At 41.2% G+C, this 19,870-nt stretch overlaps 1 protein-coding gene across 1 annotated transcript; it reads right to left on the reverse strand.

Annotated features, from left to right (window-relative positions):
* Nucleotides 1-3,425: 3,425 nt before the first annotated feature.
* On the reverse strand, nt 3,426-16,757 carry LOC134178549 (uncharacterized). Its single transcript, XM_062645422.1, has 9 exons — nt 16,661-16,757; nt 12,727-12,966; nt 6,468-6,616; nt 5,617-5,685; nt 5,345-5,561; nt 5,238-5,286; nt 5,093-5,171; nt 3,894-4,018; nt 3,426-3,567 (listed from the first exon to the last, which is right to left on the reverse strand). The coding sequence occupies exons 1-9, from the start codon at nt 16,755-16,757 to the stop codon at nt 3,426-3,428; spliced, it is 1,167 nt and encodes a 388-aa protein (XP_062501406.1).
* Nucleotides 16,758-19,870: the final 3,113 nt, after the last annotated feature.

Raw genomic sequence — 19,870 nt, forward strand, 5'->3', positions numbered from 1 at the left:
ATCACTACAAATACATATTGACCCGTCTGCCTTAGGAAGGAGGACAATGGGAGACGGCCTTTCACTAGCCAACACTTGTTCCAAAATTCCCATACCCACCAATTTGTCCAGCTCTGTCCAATTGTAAGTCTCAATGAGTAGGGCACAGCTCTAGGCTTGAAAAACTTTGCGAAGCATCTGAATCCACATCCAATTTGGCTTCATAATTACCTAAGGTTCCAATTCCTGGCTGGAACAAATCATTATACTGAGACAACAGCTGGCTGACACTTTGTGGTTGCGCCATATGACAGACACGCGGCCAATCTAATTTGATCCTTGATAACCAATTTCTGCCCATCAACGGACCATTACCATCCATGACAAGTAACGGTAAAACGAGATCCTGGCCATTGTGTTGAACTGATACCTCTAACTCTCCCAATACTGGTACTTTTTCACCAGTGACAGTCTTCAACACCGCTGACGTAGCCTTCAATGGCCTGCTTTTCAATAAGGAAATCCAAACTTTCTTGAATGTAATAGATACTGCTGATCCAGTATCTATTGCCATCTCCATCTGGGTGCCATCTATCAATGGAGTTACCAACCATCTGGCCTCGCCCAATGGCTTGAGGGTATAAATCTCATACTCTTCTGAATCAGACACTTCCACATGATGCGCTTTGGCCTTTCCTATTGCAGCTGAAGCCCTAGATGGTGCTTTCCAAAAAACCCCATCTCCCTTGGCATTTGCACTTGACCTGCACACAGTTGCAAGGTGCCCACGCCTATGACACGTGTTACATACCTTCTCACAATGATAGCATCTATCTGGTGTGTGTCCTGCTCCTCCACATCTGTAACATGGTTTCTGGGGCTTTGTAAACTTCCTCTTCACGGCAACAGCTTGTACCGGTGCAGCAGCCATGCTTGAGGACAATCCAGTAGCTTGACGTAACGTCTCTGACTGTTTCTGCGTGGACTCCATGCCTTGAGCAATCTTGATTGCGTCCTTGAGTGTCAACTCAACTTGTGACAACAGCTTACGCTGAATGGACGAGCTGCATATGCCTGCCACGAACCTGTCTCGCAGAGCGTCCTCCAACTGCGGCCCTTCAAATCGACAGTGCTCCGTCAGTTTATGGAGCTGAGCAATGTAATCAGAGATAGATTCCGATGGTTGGTGATTCTGCTGCTGAAATTTGAAGCGTTCAGCAATAAGCACTGGCTTCGGTGAGAAATGGTCCACAAGCAACTTTGTGAGTTGTGCGTATGACTTCTCGGCTGGCTTCGCAGAGGCGGCTAGATCTTGCAAAATTCAATACGTTTTGGGACCAATAATGGTCAAGAAGATCGCCACCTTCCACTTCGAGGCCTTTAACACCATTTGCTACAAAATACTGCGTAAGACGTTCCTCATACGCTGGCCAATGCAGCTGGTGAGGCTCAAATTCCTCCACTTTACCCTCTCCCCATGGTAGAGGGGCTGCTCCAGCATTTACTGCCATCCTCGCCGCCAATGTAATATAATGTCATTTAGACAGAGAGGAACACGCGTACACGTGGACTCAAGTACACCCAAAACACAACTGTTATTGCTAACTGAAATAGACACTACAAGTACGGTGTATACCACACTCTTAATTGACTCCACCCATTACCACAATACACTACAGTTTATAGTTGAAAATAAAGATTCTAATTTCAGCATTCTTGCAGTTTGTATTTTTATGCTCTTTCCTCATGCCACATCTCCAACATAAGAGACATTGAATGAGTCATCACCAAAGCGGTGGACATACCATCATTTATGCTCTAGTTGTCTGTTCTCAAACAACAGCTTATTCTATTACTTGAATGTTCTCATTCAGCCACGCATCAATGGGAAATCTGGACCATCCAAAATGCATCTAAGTAATATGTAGGTACATAGCTGCAACCGGTGTAGCTAGTTTTAATACAACTAGTAAATGCTACTATCACAAATTAAGCCATGTTTACATATCCCTGAAATTGCTGCAAAGTTATGTAACTGTAAATGGCAGTAGACAATAGCGAGCAGCACCAGCAGAAATAGACGTTACGTTTAAGCAAAACTGTTCTTGAAGACACCAAACAGCACAAGGAAATGCAGTATGTAAAATTGCTCCAAGAAACAAAACATATAAGATGGAGTTGCTACAGCTTCTTGTAAAATCATTACTCTTTCTGAAGATGAGGTGTTCGTTGTGCAAGTTATGCAAACCGTTTAAACAAGATTTAAATTTGTTGTTTAGAAACATTGTCACATACATGATAGAATCATCGTTTTGCTGTTGAATCCATAGAAAAAGTTTCAATGCTATAGAAACCTACTAGGGGTGTACCTTTTTGTCTGTTAATAGTTTATGTAATAAGAGTCATTGACTGGATCATAGGTGTTACAGAAGATTTCTAATTGTGAAAAGACACTTCCAGTTGTATTGACAAGTTTTGTCGCATTTTTATGGATTTACATTGTATATTCACAATATATAACAGTATATAAATTTGGCTAAGAATCCCTCTATTCCCGTTCCCACCATCGTCATTGAAATGCATCTGTGGTCAAGTTCTTGGCCCTTTTAGCGATCTGCGGTCACGGATCAAACGTCACGGCGCCCTTTGATTTATTACCACGCTCTTCTAAGCATGCGAAAAAGGAAAAACGTTGTTCTGGCTATGACAACAAGTTATGGGTCACCACAGCTTCTTCGATGCAACAGCCTGCAGCCTTCATTCATTATGAAAGCTGCCACCAATGCAGGAGCTGCTGCAGAAGCTTACAAAAACCTTTCGGCATGCTGACAAAGTTACAGCAGTTGGTGGTATCTTTTATCCACTTGCTGTGGAAACTCTCGGTCTCTGGACACCATACAGTCTCAAGATCATACGCTCGATAACTTAGAGAATTTCTGTAATGAATTACATAACGTTTTCAGAGTCTTCAATTAAATAACTTATTACAACAATTATCTGTGAAATTATGGTCATGTAATGATAGATTAATTTACAACGTTTGAATTTAGAGATAGAGGATGTACGTAGTTGCAACATGCATACTTGAGTTGTTGGAGATGTTGGGGTGGGAAACATTTATGTATGTAATATATATATATATATATATATATATATATATATATATATATATATATATATTCATTAATATAGAATATATTGCAGACAACAACTACCCATCTCCTGCCAAAGTTGGGAAAATCCCAAAAGTCAAACTCAGTGTCAAATTGCAACTAGTGAAAATCATAAGTGGGTTACACTGAAATAAGCAAACTGAAATAAGCAAACTGAAAGCTGCTGCTGTAAGTTACTGACTGCCCTACTAAAAGTCAAACTGCTCTTTGCTGTGGTCTTGGATGTGATAACCTTCAAAGTGGCAAGACTGGAAGACATCCACGAACCAAAGACTACACTACTATTGTGTAGAAGTAGCCTCCTGCCGCAATAACTTCGCTGACGTGTCGATGGTCTTTCTCTTCTTCACCAGCCATTGCAGCTGCTCCAGCAGAAATGGCAGATTTAACAACAGACGATGGCTGCGTGATGTTTCTTATCAAAATGTCAAATAACCTGGTCGTCCAACAGCAAAATCTGGATGTAAGATATCTTCAGAGCGGCTATTGGTGTCTGGACGACAATGTTGCACGAGCTGAGTGCCTTTGTTATCCACCAGTAATGCGTGATATATGACGTCCCTCAGTGAATCGTGGCGTTTAGAACGTAAAGAACCACAACCACATCCAAGAAGATGGTCGCCAAAGCAATTAAATACACGCTCACAGGAAAGTATTGATTGCAAAGGAGAAAGAATCGGAATTCCACGCAATAGCTTCAGAGCAACTGCAAATTCATGTGGAACCATGGATCAGCCTAACTTAACGATGGAAACAACCTGTAACCATGCTGCAGCATGAACTGATGACTCTGTGTTGAAACGTGCCTTGTCTCGGAGACTGCTTGTGTCTTTAAGGGTGGAGAGCAATGCATCATCCAGCTGCCTCTGTAATCCACATTGAGACTCGCCAGACAAGTTATTAGGATGACCGTCGGTGCCATAACTAGCCAGAACTTGTCTATAGCAGACCAAGGCGTTTCTTCACCTAGGATGGATATCGGTGTGCAAGGTGATTTGATATACATAATTTATATACTTTGCATTGTGTTGTTATATTTGCCTATATACTATATATATATATATATATATATATATATATATATATATATATATATATATATATATATAATTATCATATTTCATCAATACATTTTGATCAAACACCTTTGTTACTGAAATGAGTTGTGAAATGCCTAACAGAGCCGGCAATATTTGTCACGATTGTTACAAACAATAAGAAATGAACACTTGGAAAAGTCTTTCAATCCAACACTTTTCCAAGCTTCTTGTTTCCAAAATTCTTATTCAATCAAACAAACAAACCTTGCCTCAACTCCAGACGACTTTCAGTAACCTCTTTACCCTACATCAGGTGTGTCAGTGTAAGAAATAACGAAAACTTGTCATAGATTACAAATTAGAACTGTTTTCAAGTCAGACAACACCTACACTTACTGAATGTAAAAAAAAGGGAGATGGTAGTAGAAAAAGTTTCTTGTTCTGACTGCGAACAGATCTACATGGGCGAGACAAAAATATCGCCACACAAAGAATTCTAGAACATAGAACAGCTGTCAAATATGTGACCAATGGAATGGAATAACACTTCATTCTTGAACTCACAACCACCATCCCAACTAGTAAAATGCTAATCCTATAGCAACAGTTACCAACTACTGGAAACGACAAGAGCCTAAAGCCATACACATTCAGAAATGTCAACAATGCATAAATCTAGACTGTGGGTTGGAGTTAAATAACATTTTTAGACCACAACGTACTAGCTAATAAAGTAAGACAAGTTCTTGTAATCCGAGTATTAATTCAGTAGTTCCCATAAACCTGTCATTTCAGTCATTCAACTGACAAAGGTCTCAAACTGAAATGTATTAACTAAATACACTATCAAATTCTATCCTTTGCTTGAACACATCATCACTTCCTGCTAACGCTGCTCACCATTGTCTTACAGCCATTCATATATTCTTGTTCTCTAACTTTACTTGGAACAACTTGTTCTCTAACTTTACTTGGAACACTTTCAGCATGCAAGTCCCAAACTTAAGTGGTTTGACTGCATAAGACAACCATAAAAGCAACTGACTTGTTGGGAGATGGATCATATAGTTTCTTAGTGACATCATGTTTTCTTCCTATCCAAGATATACAACAATACGTTATTGCACTGAGAAAGCCAACCAGATGACATACCATTAATAAGTGCTTCAACTTTCAGTGTTTCCTGCACTCTGTACTTCTGTACATCTGTAAGAGGTTGAAAGATATCAAATTCTTCCTTTCCTTCTTCTATGTAATGAAATGTATCCACAGCTCCACACCCATGGCAATGTGAGTTACGCACAGAGCAAGGTGGACAAAGAATGCCCGTGAACATCGCCACCTTATATTGCGCTCTTAAATAAAACTTCTGAAAAATACAAAATTACCATTTAGAACAAAAATACAAATTAATTCTGTAGCACTGTAGTATATCCTCTATAGACATTGTAAGTCCAGCCTTTAACTCCATGGTATCTTGCTGTGCTCCAGTTCTATAAGAAATATGGTAGTTTCACCATTAGCAGTCAGCAGTTGAAAATTCACTGTATGTCACATTGCCATAAAAGCTGATAAAAGCTACACAACATAAGCAAATTTGCATGCTTAATACCTACTTCCTAAAACAAAGAACTTGTCTCAGTTACATTCAGGTACTTCAACGAAATTAAAAGAATGTGTTGGTGCATTGCCGTCAGAAAACTAAAATGCAAATCCCTTCCAAAAAGTCACTTTCAGTAGACATTCATTAGTTTGCAACCAACTACCATACCATATAAGAGTTTTTGTTATGTGGTCAGTTACAAATTTAAAAACAAATGCCCAAATTTCTCTCCAAGGCTAAAGAAATGTAAGTCTGGAGTCTTGCGCTAGCAGTGGCACCATTGCCTCGCTAACAGCTATCCTGTTAGATGGTTGTTGTATACACTGACTAACCACTTTGTGATCATATCCTAATTTTAACACAAAAGATGCGTCCAGATTGTCACTGCTATCAGATGTACAATCCATCAATTTGTTATCTAACTAAAAAGCAGGCATAAAATAAGAGTAGTTGACAGTGTCTCAAGTAACTTGCAAACATTCCATAATGACTGAAAGACTCAAATTCTTAGTCAATGCATCAGTTCTAAGCTTGTTGATGCAGTCTATTTTTAAATCCTCAGTGCAGCTTCAGATGCTATTACCACAAGAAAAAACAGAAAACAAATACAATGCAAAAAGATACAATTACATTATCATTCACTAATGTCAATGCTATGCCACTGAACATTACCATATCCCGAGATGCATTAAGATAGGCAATATATTGCGTTTCTCCCGTTTGCTTGTTCTTGAAGTGAATAAATGCACTCTTACATCTAGCTGCAGTTTGTTGAGCACCTGTCATCCTCCCTTGCAGAAGCTTAAAAACCTGCTCATTTCCTGGCAAGAGGAAGTGCCAAATCAGATAAAATACAACTAGCGATTACTGTTAATGTAGTTATTTAATATAATTGATGATACATACACAAACAAGACAACACAACAAACTGCCAAAAATCATGTCAACAGTTCACCAAAGCATGTGACAACAGCATTATATACTGTAAAGTCAGTATATTTCATTTGTAAAAGTTTCATGTGTTTGCTCAAGTTTCATTTCGTATGTGTGTGATTTTTTTACAATAGATTTTTGATAAAGGTATGTACTCCCCACACTAACACCTGAAAGCAAGGTTGTATTTGATATGTACTGTCCATTCTAATGGGTATCATAAGCATGTGAAAGTAAATGAATCATCAGCCTAAACAATCAGGCATTTTTGCTGGCTGAATTCTTACCCAACTAACAACAGAAACAACCATGGTTACCGCCATCAGACTCCAGAAATGCACTTGACTTTTGGTTAGCTACCCAAGCCTTGAAAAAAGTTCTAGATGCAGATGAGTGCAAAAAAGCAAAGTGATGACGTTATGTGTATGCTGCAATTTAATACTCATGCTAATAGTAATTTAGTACACCAAGGTCCTGTACTGTTGTATCTCGGAGAGAGTTTCCAAAATAAGACGTATATTGCAGTAACACGCAAGACTAGAATTGATAGCTGAAGTAGCAAGTATTGTGCTTACATGTACACTGTTAGATCTAAGTGAGACTCTGACTTATAGTGTCACACTAAGTTCTAGAATGTTGTACACTTAACCACAGTAAGACGTCAGTTAGCCTACATGATGACATGAAGCCTTAGGTGAGTCATCTAGAGTTCACAATCATGTCACCGCAATTACTCTGATTTTCTCCGTCATATATTACACCTCCCCACCAGCTCTGAAGTCTCCAGAAGACGGGCAGAGGTAAACGTCAGCAATCCCAAATTGCTTTCCATTTCCTAATCCTGGTAGATCATCACGAGTTGTCAGGTCTATAGCGCGGTAACTTTTGGTGAACCGTACGTCCTCGTAAGTTGGACATCTACACTGACCACGGAAATGTTTGTAATGGAGAACCTAGGTAGTCACAAATATCCATGCCCCGATTATTATCTTCGTCTACTCCATATCGTGGTTGGAGCCGTTCTATGTGACGCCCCCAGATAGGTCCACGTAGATGTAGCCTTACATTCACGCTCCGGAAACCGTGTACCTTGATTACGGTTGCTGGAACCCATCTAGGCTCACTGGTGCATCTTGGTCCACAATAGAGTGCATAACATGGTGTTCCTACTCTGTAGTGCCCGTGAATGTTATGGATGGTGCTCTGTAACTCTTTGGAGCTTGGCATTCTTGAGCTTCATGGGACGGTGACGATAATACCGTATCAATCTTTGTTCGTATCTGCCGATTTTTTAGCAATTCGCTAGGAGAATATCCGCTTGCTAAAGGCAAGCGTCTGTATTGCATAAGAAATTCCTAAAGGGCTTCCTTAGAAGGTATCTTTGGACTTTTTCAAGAAACTCTTAAATGTTTGGACAAGTCTCTCAGCAGCAACACTGGTGGCTGGATGATAGGGTGCTCCTGTCAGATGCACCACTCCTCTTTCATGGCACCAGATTTTGAATTCCTGTGATGAAAAGGTTGTGGCATTGTTCGAAACTATGGCATGTGGGTAGCCAAAGTGAGAGAAGTCTTCTTCTAACAATTGTGTAGTTGTCTTCGTAGAGGTAGAATTGGTCGCATGGATACATCAGTATTTGGAGTAAGTGTCTACGACAACGAGCCAATGGTGTCCCATGAAATCAATGGTGTGGCCAACATGTCTCCTACTCCAGGGTTTCTCCGGCTGCATCTAGATGGTTGGCAGGCTTTGCAGGTTTGTTTTGGTGTTCAGTGCAGGCAGTGTATTGATAACAACTGTCTTGGATATCTGCATTGATCTTCGGCCAGTAGACTGCTGTTTGTGCCAGTTGTTTCATCCTTTACATTCCAAAATGGCCTTCATGTAGAATCTTTACAACTTCTTGTTGAAGGCTAGCCGGTATCACGACTCGATAGCCATACAGAAGGCATCCGTTGATGATAGTCAGTAAATGCTCAAGCTTTCTGAAGTCCATAAGGTGATCTGGAACTTGATTAGGTCATCCCTCTCTTGTGTATCTGATAATTTCAGAAATAATCAGATCCTTGGTAGACTCTTTTCAAAGTGCACTTTGATCTGTTGGCTTAATCTGGGTGCCAGTTACGTTTATGAGGCATACCATATCAAATGTCTCTTTCATCTTCCTTCCCATCAAAGTGGACGTCTGGTCCTACCGGTAGACAGCTGAGGGCGTCAGCGTTGCCGTGCTTCGACTTATTTTGATACTCAACGATATAGTCGTATTGACTAAGCATGAGTGCCCATCGTGCTAGTCGATTTGCTGCTAGAACAGGCGTCTCATTCTGTGGCCCAAAGATGGCGAAAAGAGGTCTATGGTCAGTCACTGGTATGAATTGTCGCCCGTAAAGAAATTGATAACATTTGTGCAACACAAAAAATAATGAATAGGGCCCCCTTTTGAACTTGCAAATATTTCTTCTGCGCTGGTGACAAGGCTTTAGATGTGTTGGTGATCGGTCGCTCGCTTTCATCAGAGTAGCGATGAAAAAGTACTGACCCGATTCCAACTTCTGATGCATTGTAGGAGATGCCAATCGGACAGAAAAGATTGAAGTGAGCCAGAACAGTGTCTTCGTTCAGCATTGACTTCAGTTTCTCAAATGCATCATGCTCTGCTGCAGTCCACTTCCAATGAGTGTCCTTTCTGGTTAGGCGTGTCAATGGTTCCACAACCGTTGCCAGATCTGGTAGGAACTTGCCATAAAACTGAATTGATCCAGAAATGGTCTAAGAGTCGGAACAGCTTTTGGTGGCATTTGCATTACTGTGTCCACCTTTAGACCCTTGACTAATCGGTCCCATGACAGAGTGTATCCTATATATGTGACTTGTGGCTGCGCAAAGGCACATTTGTCAAGTCGACATTAGAGGTCATTGCTGTCCGGTTTCTTCATTAATTCTTGGAGATTGTGCAAATGATCTTTGGTGTCTTTACCGCTCACGAGAATGTCATCGAGGTAGACAGCTACTACGAAGAAATCACTGGTCAGCTGTTCCATGATCCTCTGAAAGTATCCTGGTGCTGAGCTGATATCGTATGGAAGGCGAGTTTGTAAGAGTACTCCCTTGTGTGTACTGAGTGCAAGTCACTTCTGACTTCTGGTGCAAGTTCAATCTGGTTATACGCATCCGCTAGGTCAATCTTCAAAAATAGTAGCCGCCTCCTAGGTTGTGCACAAGATCTTCCGGAAGTGGTAAGGGTTGGAAATGTGTCTCCAACTGTGAGTTCACCGTCACTGAATAATCTTCACATACCCGTATACTTCCATGTGGGTGACTACGTGAAGGTGGCTTCCGGACTGGAACAATTGGAGTTCCATAATCGTTGAATTGTACTTGCTTCCAAGAAAAGACCAATCAATGCCTTTGTCGTATGCTCAAGATAGGTCATCCTAAATTGCAAATGGTACAGCACGCGCTTTGTGAAAGACCAGTGTGACGTCCAGTTTGAACTTTATCTCCAACTGAAAGTTCTTCAAGCATACTAGTTCATCCTCCCATAGGTCAGAAAATTCCTGTGTGAGTTGTTCGCAGGCTGCTTGGAGAGACTTGTCAGTTGAGATCATACGTACAGGTGTGTTGCTTGCGGACTTGCAAAGAAGACAGTCAAGTTAGATGCCGCTTTCCAAAACTGTGTCTAATCTGATAAGACTTAGGTTTAGTTTCAAAACTGTAAACTCCAGTTGCTTGTAAGCTGTCTCGTCTCCTGTTTGTAGCAATGAGTCCATGTATGCGGTAGCGAGAATAGATATAAAGTGACCCGATGCTGAACAATATTCTGCAGTGGTTGGTTGAAGTGGCAGCTTGCCAATTGATTTCCATCTTGCCACTAAGAGAAAATTGGTTCTGGCGCCAATGTTGATCAAAACAGGTAGCGTTTCCCATTTTGAGTGATCAAGATATGTATTTGTGGTGTATCGTTCTCATTTACGGTACAGACTGTGGTGATACACCTGACCTTCCCAGCTTGCTTGCTGTGGCCTTTCTTATTGCAGTAATGGCATTCTGCTTCCTAGAAACGGCATTTGTCTCTGGGATAATGTTTCTTCCCACAGCTTCTGCTGTGGTTTCTGTGAAGAATTTTGTGGTTTGGTGATCTTGTGGATTTCCTCTGGTTTAGCATAGATTTAGGCCTTAGCTATTTTGGCTGCTTCTTCCACCTCTGTCACGATCTGGACAACATTCTGGAACGTAAGTTTCACCTTCTTTGGTTTGAATGCAGCTTTGAGCACAGCCTCGTTGTTAATGGCACACAAAAACAAGTACGCATGGCTTCGTCCAGGGGATCCTTAATGGATGTGAAATGACACGTAGCAGCCATCTTACTCTTGCAGCAAGTTTGTGAGGCGTTTCACCTGGCTTACAATTAATTTCGCTCCAGAATCGAAACCGTTCTCTGACTATGAAGAGCTTGGGATCATAGTTCTGTGACATGAAGTCATGGATGGACTTCAAAGAAAGTCTATTTGCTGTCTTCCGGCAGTTGTGACACAAAATTGTCGATGAACTTGTATGTTTTACTCGACTGATTGGTTAGAAAGACAAGAGCTACTTTGTATTCAGAAATGGAATTAGCTTCTGTAAATGTTTGGAACCTTGACCAGTAGTCCTTCCACGTCTCTGACGTTGAGTCAAAGAACTGGAATCTCTGATTGGACCAATGTAAAGCAGAATAGTTGGCATTAGCTGGCTTCTGAGAAGGTCCAGCTGGTGCATGTGCAACTCTCGCTGTTGCTCCATCTCCTCCTTATGTTGACACTGTGTCACACGAATATCATTCTCATTCTCGCTGAATCAGCAAAGACGTATATTGCTGTAACACGCAAGACTAGAATTGATAACTGAAGTAGCAAGTATTGTGCTTACACGTACACTGTTAGATCTAGGTGAGACTCTGACATATATAGCGTTGAACTAAGTTCTACAATGTTGTACACTTAACCACAGTAAGACGTGAGTTAACCTACATGACAAGAAATCTTAGGTGAGTCATCTAAAGTTCACGATGATGCCGTCAACCGCAATTACTCTGATTTTCTCAGTCATATACATGTACAAAATTATATACTTTAATATATTTACTGCATGTGAAATAGACAAAATTTCCAGTATACTGCTACCTATCACACGATACAGTTACTGTGTCTTTGATGCACAGGCATAGCGTGGTCCTCAATTTCTGAGGGGCCAATTAGACTGCAAACCACGCTTATTTTTTCTTGCAAAGCCACGCACATTGTTTACTTCTTGCTCACAGTTGTAATCTACAGCAAGTTATTTCTTTCTTTTTCTTTCTTTCACCTTCTGAAAAAAGAGAGATGTAGGGAAAACTGGTTTTAGAGTATACGGGGTTCATAGTAAGAATATAACACTTGTGTTCCCGCTCACTTACACAGTGGTTCACGGCTGACTAGACTACCGATACAAAGACCTTCTTGTTCCGTTCCTTTGTACACAATCCACTTTAACAGACAATGAACAACCTACTTCTATGTCAAAGACAAAGTAGGAGTTACCAACTGTGGCAATACAATTCCGTATAGCAAGGAAGGGCAAACAAACCCATCAAATTCTACATGTCTCCCGTCCGTGTGATTAACTCAGCGGAAGCAAACATGTGTCAGTGAAATGTTTAAAACAGGAAAACAAGGCAAATTGTAGTATATAGACTCAAACTCTTAACGAGCGACGCCAACAATCATGTCACCGGAAGTCGCTCAGAGGCGAACCAAAGGCTAACTGACTATGTTGCGTGACAAACATATGGGGCCTTGAAATTTGCTATTAGTCAGCTGCCATACACCACCCACAATTAAAGCACGCTAGCAAACTACCTCCTCTGTACCATCACCATCACCACCATCATCATCATCAACAACAACAACAGTAACAACACCATCAACAACAACAACAACAACAACAACAACAACAACAAGCAATGCCACAGTAATCTAACTTGTGATTCTTCTCTTTAGTGCCATTGAGAGAAACAAAAAGTCCAATCTGTGTGCCACAAACTTCTCAAAAGTAGGAATATATTTTTTGAACAGTTTGTCAACTTTCGCCAAAGGCCACTCTTTCCACGCCTTGTAATTTGAAATATTGCGTGCATCGATAAAACGTCCTTCAGTGCCATACATTTCTATCTTTTCACGCACACGTTTGAGTTGACGAACAGGAACAGTAATCTGTGTATCTGTACATATCCCCACAACATAAAATACATATCAGCACAAAATATTTAAAAACAAACAATACTATACCACTATTTCAAAAATGCTGCAACTAACTAATTGTCTACATATTAAAAGATTCATATCTACATTGTTTATGGTCAAGTTACATACCCACTTGACTCAAAACACACAGATCTATCACTCATAAATTGCACAAAAGCCAGCTACTGTTGTTAGACACCAAGGTTCTAGCCAGGCATGCTAAGGCGTAGTGGGCTGCTACGCCTTCAACATGCCAGCTACACATTCAGAGCTGACCACTACGCCTCCAATATACTGGTTACACATGTACTGTACGCGGCACTCATGCACATGTGCACTCACTATCCAAGGGACCAGCTACTTGAAACGTTTATCAACAAAGTGATAATGAGGAAGAACGTGGAGACTTGTCAATCATGAGTCTCTAATTGCATTCCTAAGTATAGTAATTGGATTCGTTGCACAGTAATAGTAATGAGATAGTTTCAAAGCATGGTGTACACGTGTACTACAGTAGGTACCCTAAACCACTCCCCAAACCAGCAGTAATTTTTATTTCAGAATTTGCACAAACACGTAATGCCACGCCCATGTGCCAGACTCATGTGTCACACCCATACAGCTACGCCTTCCAAAAATTCTGGCTAGAACCCTGGACACTGCTAATCATCTTCAACAAAACAAGCTGCAACTCAGAAAAGCTATTTTCAACTATCCTTTATACAGTTCTCTTATTGCCACACTGTGACACAAAATAAAACCTGCATTTTGTGACAAAGTGCATACCATATAAGATGAAACATTGGTAAAAAATTGACGGTAAAAAAGCATATCGGCAGTTTTTTCGTTGGACATCGTTGTTGGATAAATAAGTACTATATTCCCCACTCATGATCACAAATAGTTAAACTAAAGTCCATTCCAGAATTAAAGTCAGTTGGGCCAAAGTAGGCTGCTGACGCATAACCATAGAACGGACTGAGGTCATACGAGTACCATTAGACAGCTCTATGTCTGCTTTATTCAATTACAGATGCCTCTCATTTTTAAGGTGCATTACACTGGAGGTAAGCAGAGATATGAGATGCTTCCGGTAAAATAATGAGATAGAAGGTAGAGTCTTGTCAATCATGTACCATTCTAATTGCATACCTACTGTAATTAGATTGGTACGCTGTTCTATATGTGTAGTAACTAGAAACAGTTTGAGAATGTAATCGACACACTAGGTACAGCCACCATCACTTTCTACAGCACCGTCGGCTTTGTTCTGCGTAGTTTACTGGCAAGATATTCCAACAGCAAGACACCAACGTGAATGTTACAACAATAAGGCATCTGGTACATATTAGGGTGTTAGGTATCCTCTCCCTAAAGCCGCAACTGACTTTAATTCTGGAACGGACTTTAGGTGGCTGCTTCATGGAAGAGTTAATTTGCAATTATGGAATTTAGCCTGCATGAATTCACCCATACTTCATCAATAGCTGCACGGCCTCATTCTCATGTTTAACTTCCATGTTTGACAGGGTAGGCACAGCAGACAGCAAGCAGTGGTTACCATCTTGTAACCTCATCTGCGCCACCTCACTTGATGCTTTATTCACGTGGGTAATGACGTCAACATATCGCTGTGGCCAAATTAATGGCAAATTTTATATTGGCGGTCGCTAAAAATCCGTCAATCCGCCAAAACAAATTATCCACCAATATTTCATCTTATACGGTATGTTATGATGCAATAACTAAGTACAGGAATAAAACTCTATATTAATGTTGCAAAATCAACACAAACACAAAAGCATTGACAAGTACATGTTTCTTCCTATAGAAAAGTTTTGTGCGACTCGCATGCGATGAGGGTCGACTCGCACATGCGTAGCTCATTTACATACTTGGGACCTCATTCGCATGCAAAACGTACGGATATTCGCATGCAGAACGCACGAGAATCTCATGTGGAACGCACGAGAAATGCATGCACGGGGTTAGGTCATGAGCATGCGCCTAAAGACGTGATTGAGAACCATTTGACTGCGATTTCTTTGATTTCTGAATATATTTCTAACCAATTATTTGACATTCGCACTCTACCTTAGCAAAAACGCAGTCTAAAATTTTTTCAACAAGAAGTTGCTTTCTTCTTATGCTGTGGTTGTCAGTCTGCGTTTTCACTTGTGCTTTGATGATTCTCTTACCCAGTTTGTGAATCACTATCATGAGCAACCTCAGCAGTAGGCCTATATTCGTGGAGATTTCATCGTTTTCTAATAAAACAGTTGCAGTAACACAGACAAGAAAGACAAGACTCTTGTCTGGATACCTGTAGGTTTTTTCGAATCTTCTCCAAAAGCCTCAGTCCCAGCTCCATCTTATTTCTAACGTGAAGAACCTATTGAATTTTCTGTTTTGAGGTGGGTTAGGTGACCATGCAGTATGGTAACAGCTACCGGAGCTGGAGTGACAAACTACCTTTTCCGTAGGGACACGTCTTTGACTGTCGCTAGACTGGGAAGCCATAGCCCTACAGCACCTGGCGATGCTACACCGCCAAAACAGCTAGACCGTTGAACTGCTGGTTGAGTCCTTGAGTGCCCGCGTAGGTGAACAGTGCTTGATGGTGATTGGCTACAGTGAAGGTTCCTGTTCAGCTCCGCCTTTCGAGCTTGACGCCGATTGGTTCATTTCTCAATCCAGTTGCGGATGTTGCAGACCGGTCACATCTTGTGAGCCTCTGGGTGGTAGCTGATTGGTCTCTAAACCCGCTAATTGCTAGTCTACAGTCGATAAATACACCCTTGTGAAGCCTGCAGTTCTGCCATGTTTTCTTTGAACTTCAACGTGTGTACTCACCTGCAGTACACTAGCTACGAATAGTTGGGAAATCCAAACCCAGTCTGAGCTGCGAGCGTCTAGTAATGTTACTTCGTAGGTCTTCGTACTAGAGGTCTATCCGAAGCGGTGTACATAGATCTAGGAAGTGTTGCAACACTTGCAGAATTCGTGCCAGCGGATCGCCTCTCTACATGCAGAACTCGCGATTACGCATTGCGAGCTAGAGCTTACGCATGCAAAATTGCAATTCGCATGCAATTCGCATGCGAAACCTTCTAGAGTGTTGCAGAATTCATGCGAACACATCATCTTTGCATGCGGAACTCGTGCGGAACGCATTGCGAGCTACTCTCCGCATGCGAAATCGGCTAATTCACATGCGTAAACGACATTCACAAGGGACTCGCATGCGAATCTCATGCAATCATATGAAGATTTTCTATAGGGCTTTACCTGATCATTGCCGGTGAGTAACTAACCCTCCCACCTGAGAACTCTTCTTCTATTTCCCATCGAGCTCAGTGTCCAACAAATCGGTTGCCTGGGTGCCCGGGACAACTAGAAATATGACTGGACAACTGAAATGGCAGACTATGGTTGACCAGGGACAACCAGCTGACAGCTACCCTATCTTCCAGAATCACAACTCCTTTCTGAGCAAGGCTATGCATGCAAGGTGGAATCTGTAGTTGACATATAATCATTTTTAGATTCACAAGTGTGTTGAAGGGACCACTTCAAACACCACCGCCAACTTGATCAGTTTCCAATTGTTGAAGCAGTACACACTCACAGCCACATTTTGGTACCATAATCAGCACATGATATAATCATTACCCCGTGGGCATGTGCTATGGGCTAAAGTAATTGGTTCCTTTGCCGTCATTGACGTTTCGTTAACACAAAAATCACCATATGAAGATTTAGGTGTCATAGCGATCTCACTGGTGCTGACAAAACTCCAGAGGCGAGAAACGTGAGTTTTGGACTTTAGAGAACAGTGTTTGAGACAGAGTTTACGGACAGTGTCCTTTTTTGACTCGTGTTATGCAATGTCCACCTTTGTACAATGCTTAAAATTCCACGGCATAACAGACCTATAGCTCATTGTTATTTAATAGCAACACTATCAGAGGTCAAGATAACACTTGGTTATCAGGCAAGTACTACGTTCGGCCACCTTCAACACGGCAAATCGCTCAGAGTTGACCCCTCAAAAGGGCCACTGCAAATGCACATGGCAATTTTGTGAAGAAGGAATGCAAAGTGTGACCGCAACAGGCACCTGTTAGCATGACGGACGAACGCTGGCCGATGGTCATAGGGCAATTATATATAGATCTGATCTGACAGTCATAGTTGTCACGACATAATTCTAATTCTATACATTGCTCCAATAACGTCATGAATTTAGTTCATTGGCAACCAGAGAAATGACAGAACAACTAATATGTTGACGTAGGATTGCCTAGAGACTTTTAGTGGTGGTACGATTTGTCGTACACTGAAGCCATTACCTCATTCTGTCTTCCCATTTCCTTCTTTGTCTTTTCCCTCTTTCTGGTTTCCCATTCATCATGCACCGTGTTTCCCTTTACCACACCTGCTTTGCATGTACACACAGACACACAGACACACAGACACAGACACACAGACACACACACACACACACACACACACACACACACACACACACACACACACACACACACACACACACAGCTCTCCTTCATGTATAAATAGATTAAATAACAGTTCCAAGTGCTTAATTAAATAACTAAAGCTATTTTATTGTCTTGATAAAAGGCATGCAGATGGCTACCATTTAGTAAGTGTTGATAGTAATGTTACAGACAATTGTGTGACATTAAAAGAACATGGTCAAGATTAAAGTGAGGATTACAATGGTCAGTCATCGGACATTTGACAGATCAAAAAGCTTTTTCTCCAAGCGAAATGTTGTGGGCTGGATAATGTGTCTGAGCAAACAACTAGTCGAACAAAAGGCACAGAGATGAAGTCTTTATCATGGCAAAGCTATTCTGCGTACTGGTATGCATGAGAGCAATGCATACTACTTACCGTCACCCCTTTCCATCCTGTTCGTGTCTAATAAAGCGCATTTAGTGGCCGGTTGTAGGAACATTTCTGGATCTTGGCATGTGATTAATCCATACAGCTTTAGATGGCGATAGAGCTTTTTACCATTACAACAGAAATGAATCCTCTTCCCTGTGATATTGGAAACAGGTAAATGATATCACATGCTGATGAGGTAGCTGAGTGAATTCGAAAGGAAACACAAGACATGCAAGTAGTTGCTAATGATTTCCTTGTATACTGCTACGTGCTCTGACGTTTCATTGGGATGTGATCAATGTCAACCATGCACCAAATCACAATCCAGAACAAAGGACAGGACTATGATCCAATCTGATTATTGATACGTCCATCAAACCTCTTGTAAAACCAGAGTCTAATCTGGGTCACACAACAGACAGGGGCATGGTCCTGGTCCCATAGGCTATCTATCGAGCTCTTGGTAATGTGTGTGTGTGTGTGTGTGTGTGTGTGTGTGTGTGTGTGTGTGTGTGTGTGTGTGTGTGTGTGTGTGTGTGTGTGTGTGTGTGTGTGTGTGTGTGTGTGTGTGTGTGTGTGTGTGTGTGTGTACACGAACCTCAAATTTCTCCTCCCCACAACCATGTTTCATTATAACACCTACTTTCAAAAATCGTTTCCGTGTTCGACTACAAATCAGTGTAAGAACAATTCGTGAAAGTGACCCAACAACAACAAGAAAGGCTCATGAAGTTCTGTCGCCCCATCCTTTTGTATTGTAGCTAGGAAGTGTGTGTACTTGACAACCGAGAAACACCTTCAAAAACTGAATGCCACCTACAGTCAACCATTCACATGTCCTGTACTACAGTATGATCAATCCTTACACTGCAGGTGCGATATCTAACACTGTAGATAGTCAGTGTTTGAGGAAATTTGCATGTTTACTTCCATGACAGGGTTCAACAAAGATGTCTTGTCTAGCTAAAATGCGGCGTTTCAGTAGATGGTCAAAAAAACTCCCTTGCCACGGGTTACTCACCAATGCGAGGCGCCACCTACATACCATACAACTACAGTACACCCTCAATTATTCGGACTTCTCCAGAGACAGGCTGATAATCGAGTGTCCGGATTAATCAAAAGTTGATAAATATCAACTACTTTTCCTCCACTGTGCAAGACCTGTTTCCACACTTACTGTACATTCATGTCACTACAAGAGTCATCAACAGCTGCCTATTTTATTAGATTATTATGTTCTCTGTTATGTATTCGCTCCTTTGTGACAGGCTGTACCTACAGTGTATTAGTAAGCATACTAGTGCCAAGTGAAATATATTATAGTGCCTTTATCCAGGAACGCAAGAAGTCGGGGACACAGAATTTGTCTAGATAATTAAAGTCTGGATAATCAAAATCCGGATAATCAAGGTCCGGATAATCAAGGGTGTATTGTAGTTATGCTGTGGATGAGGTGTAAAAACCAAAGAAGCTAGCTATAGTAAGATGTGAAGAGACAAGCTATAGCACTCAAAATCGTCGACACTATTTTCTGTAATTGGTGCTGGTAAATTGCTTGTTTCATGCTGCTTCCATCTTGATGGCTGGACATGAGAACCACCACACCGAACTTCACTTGCACACTTCCCTGGAACTATGTCTCAATGTGGACTTATATGCACAAGCAACTATGAAGTTGGTGGAAGATGCTCACAACAGTTCCGAAGCAGGTGTATCTGTGAGGACTATGTTGTTGTCAACATTGTCTGGTGAAGGAATGAGCATGTTTGAAGAAATTCTGACATCTGGACATGAAACAGTGGCCGCATATAGCAAAGCATTAAAGATCATTGATATGAATACCTACAAACAGATACATATACAACCGTTGGACACTGTGCTTGGAGTAAAGGTTTCCAGCGTTTACCCACAGCAAACTTTAGAGAAGCATAACTTTCTTCTCGTAACCCTTAGCTGCATATACTA

This window comes from Corticium candelabrum, chromosome 4, assembly GCF_963422355.1.
Source record: "Corticium candelabrum chromosome 4, ooCorCand1.1, whole genome shotgun sequence".
NCBI lineage: Eukaryota > Metazoa > Porifera > Homoscleromorpha > Homosclerophorida > Plakinidae > Corticium > Corticium candelabrum.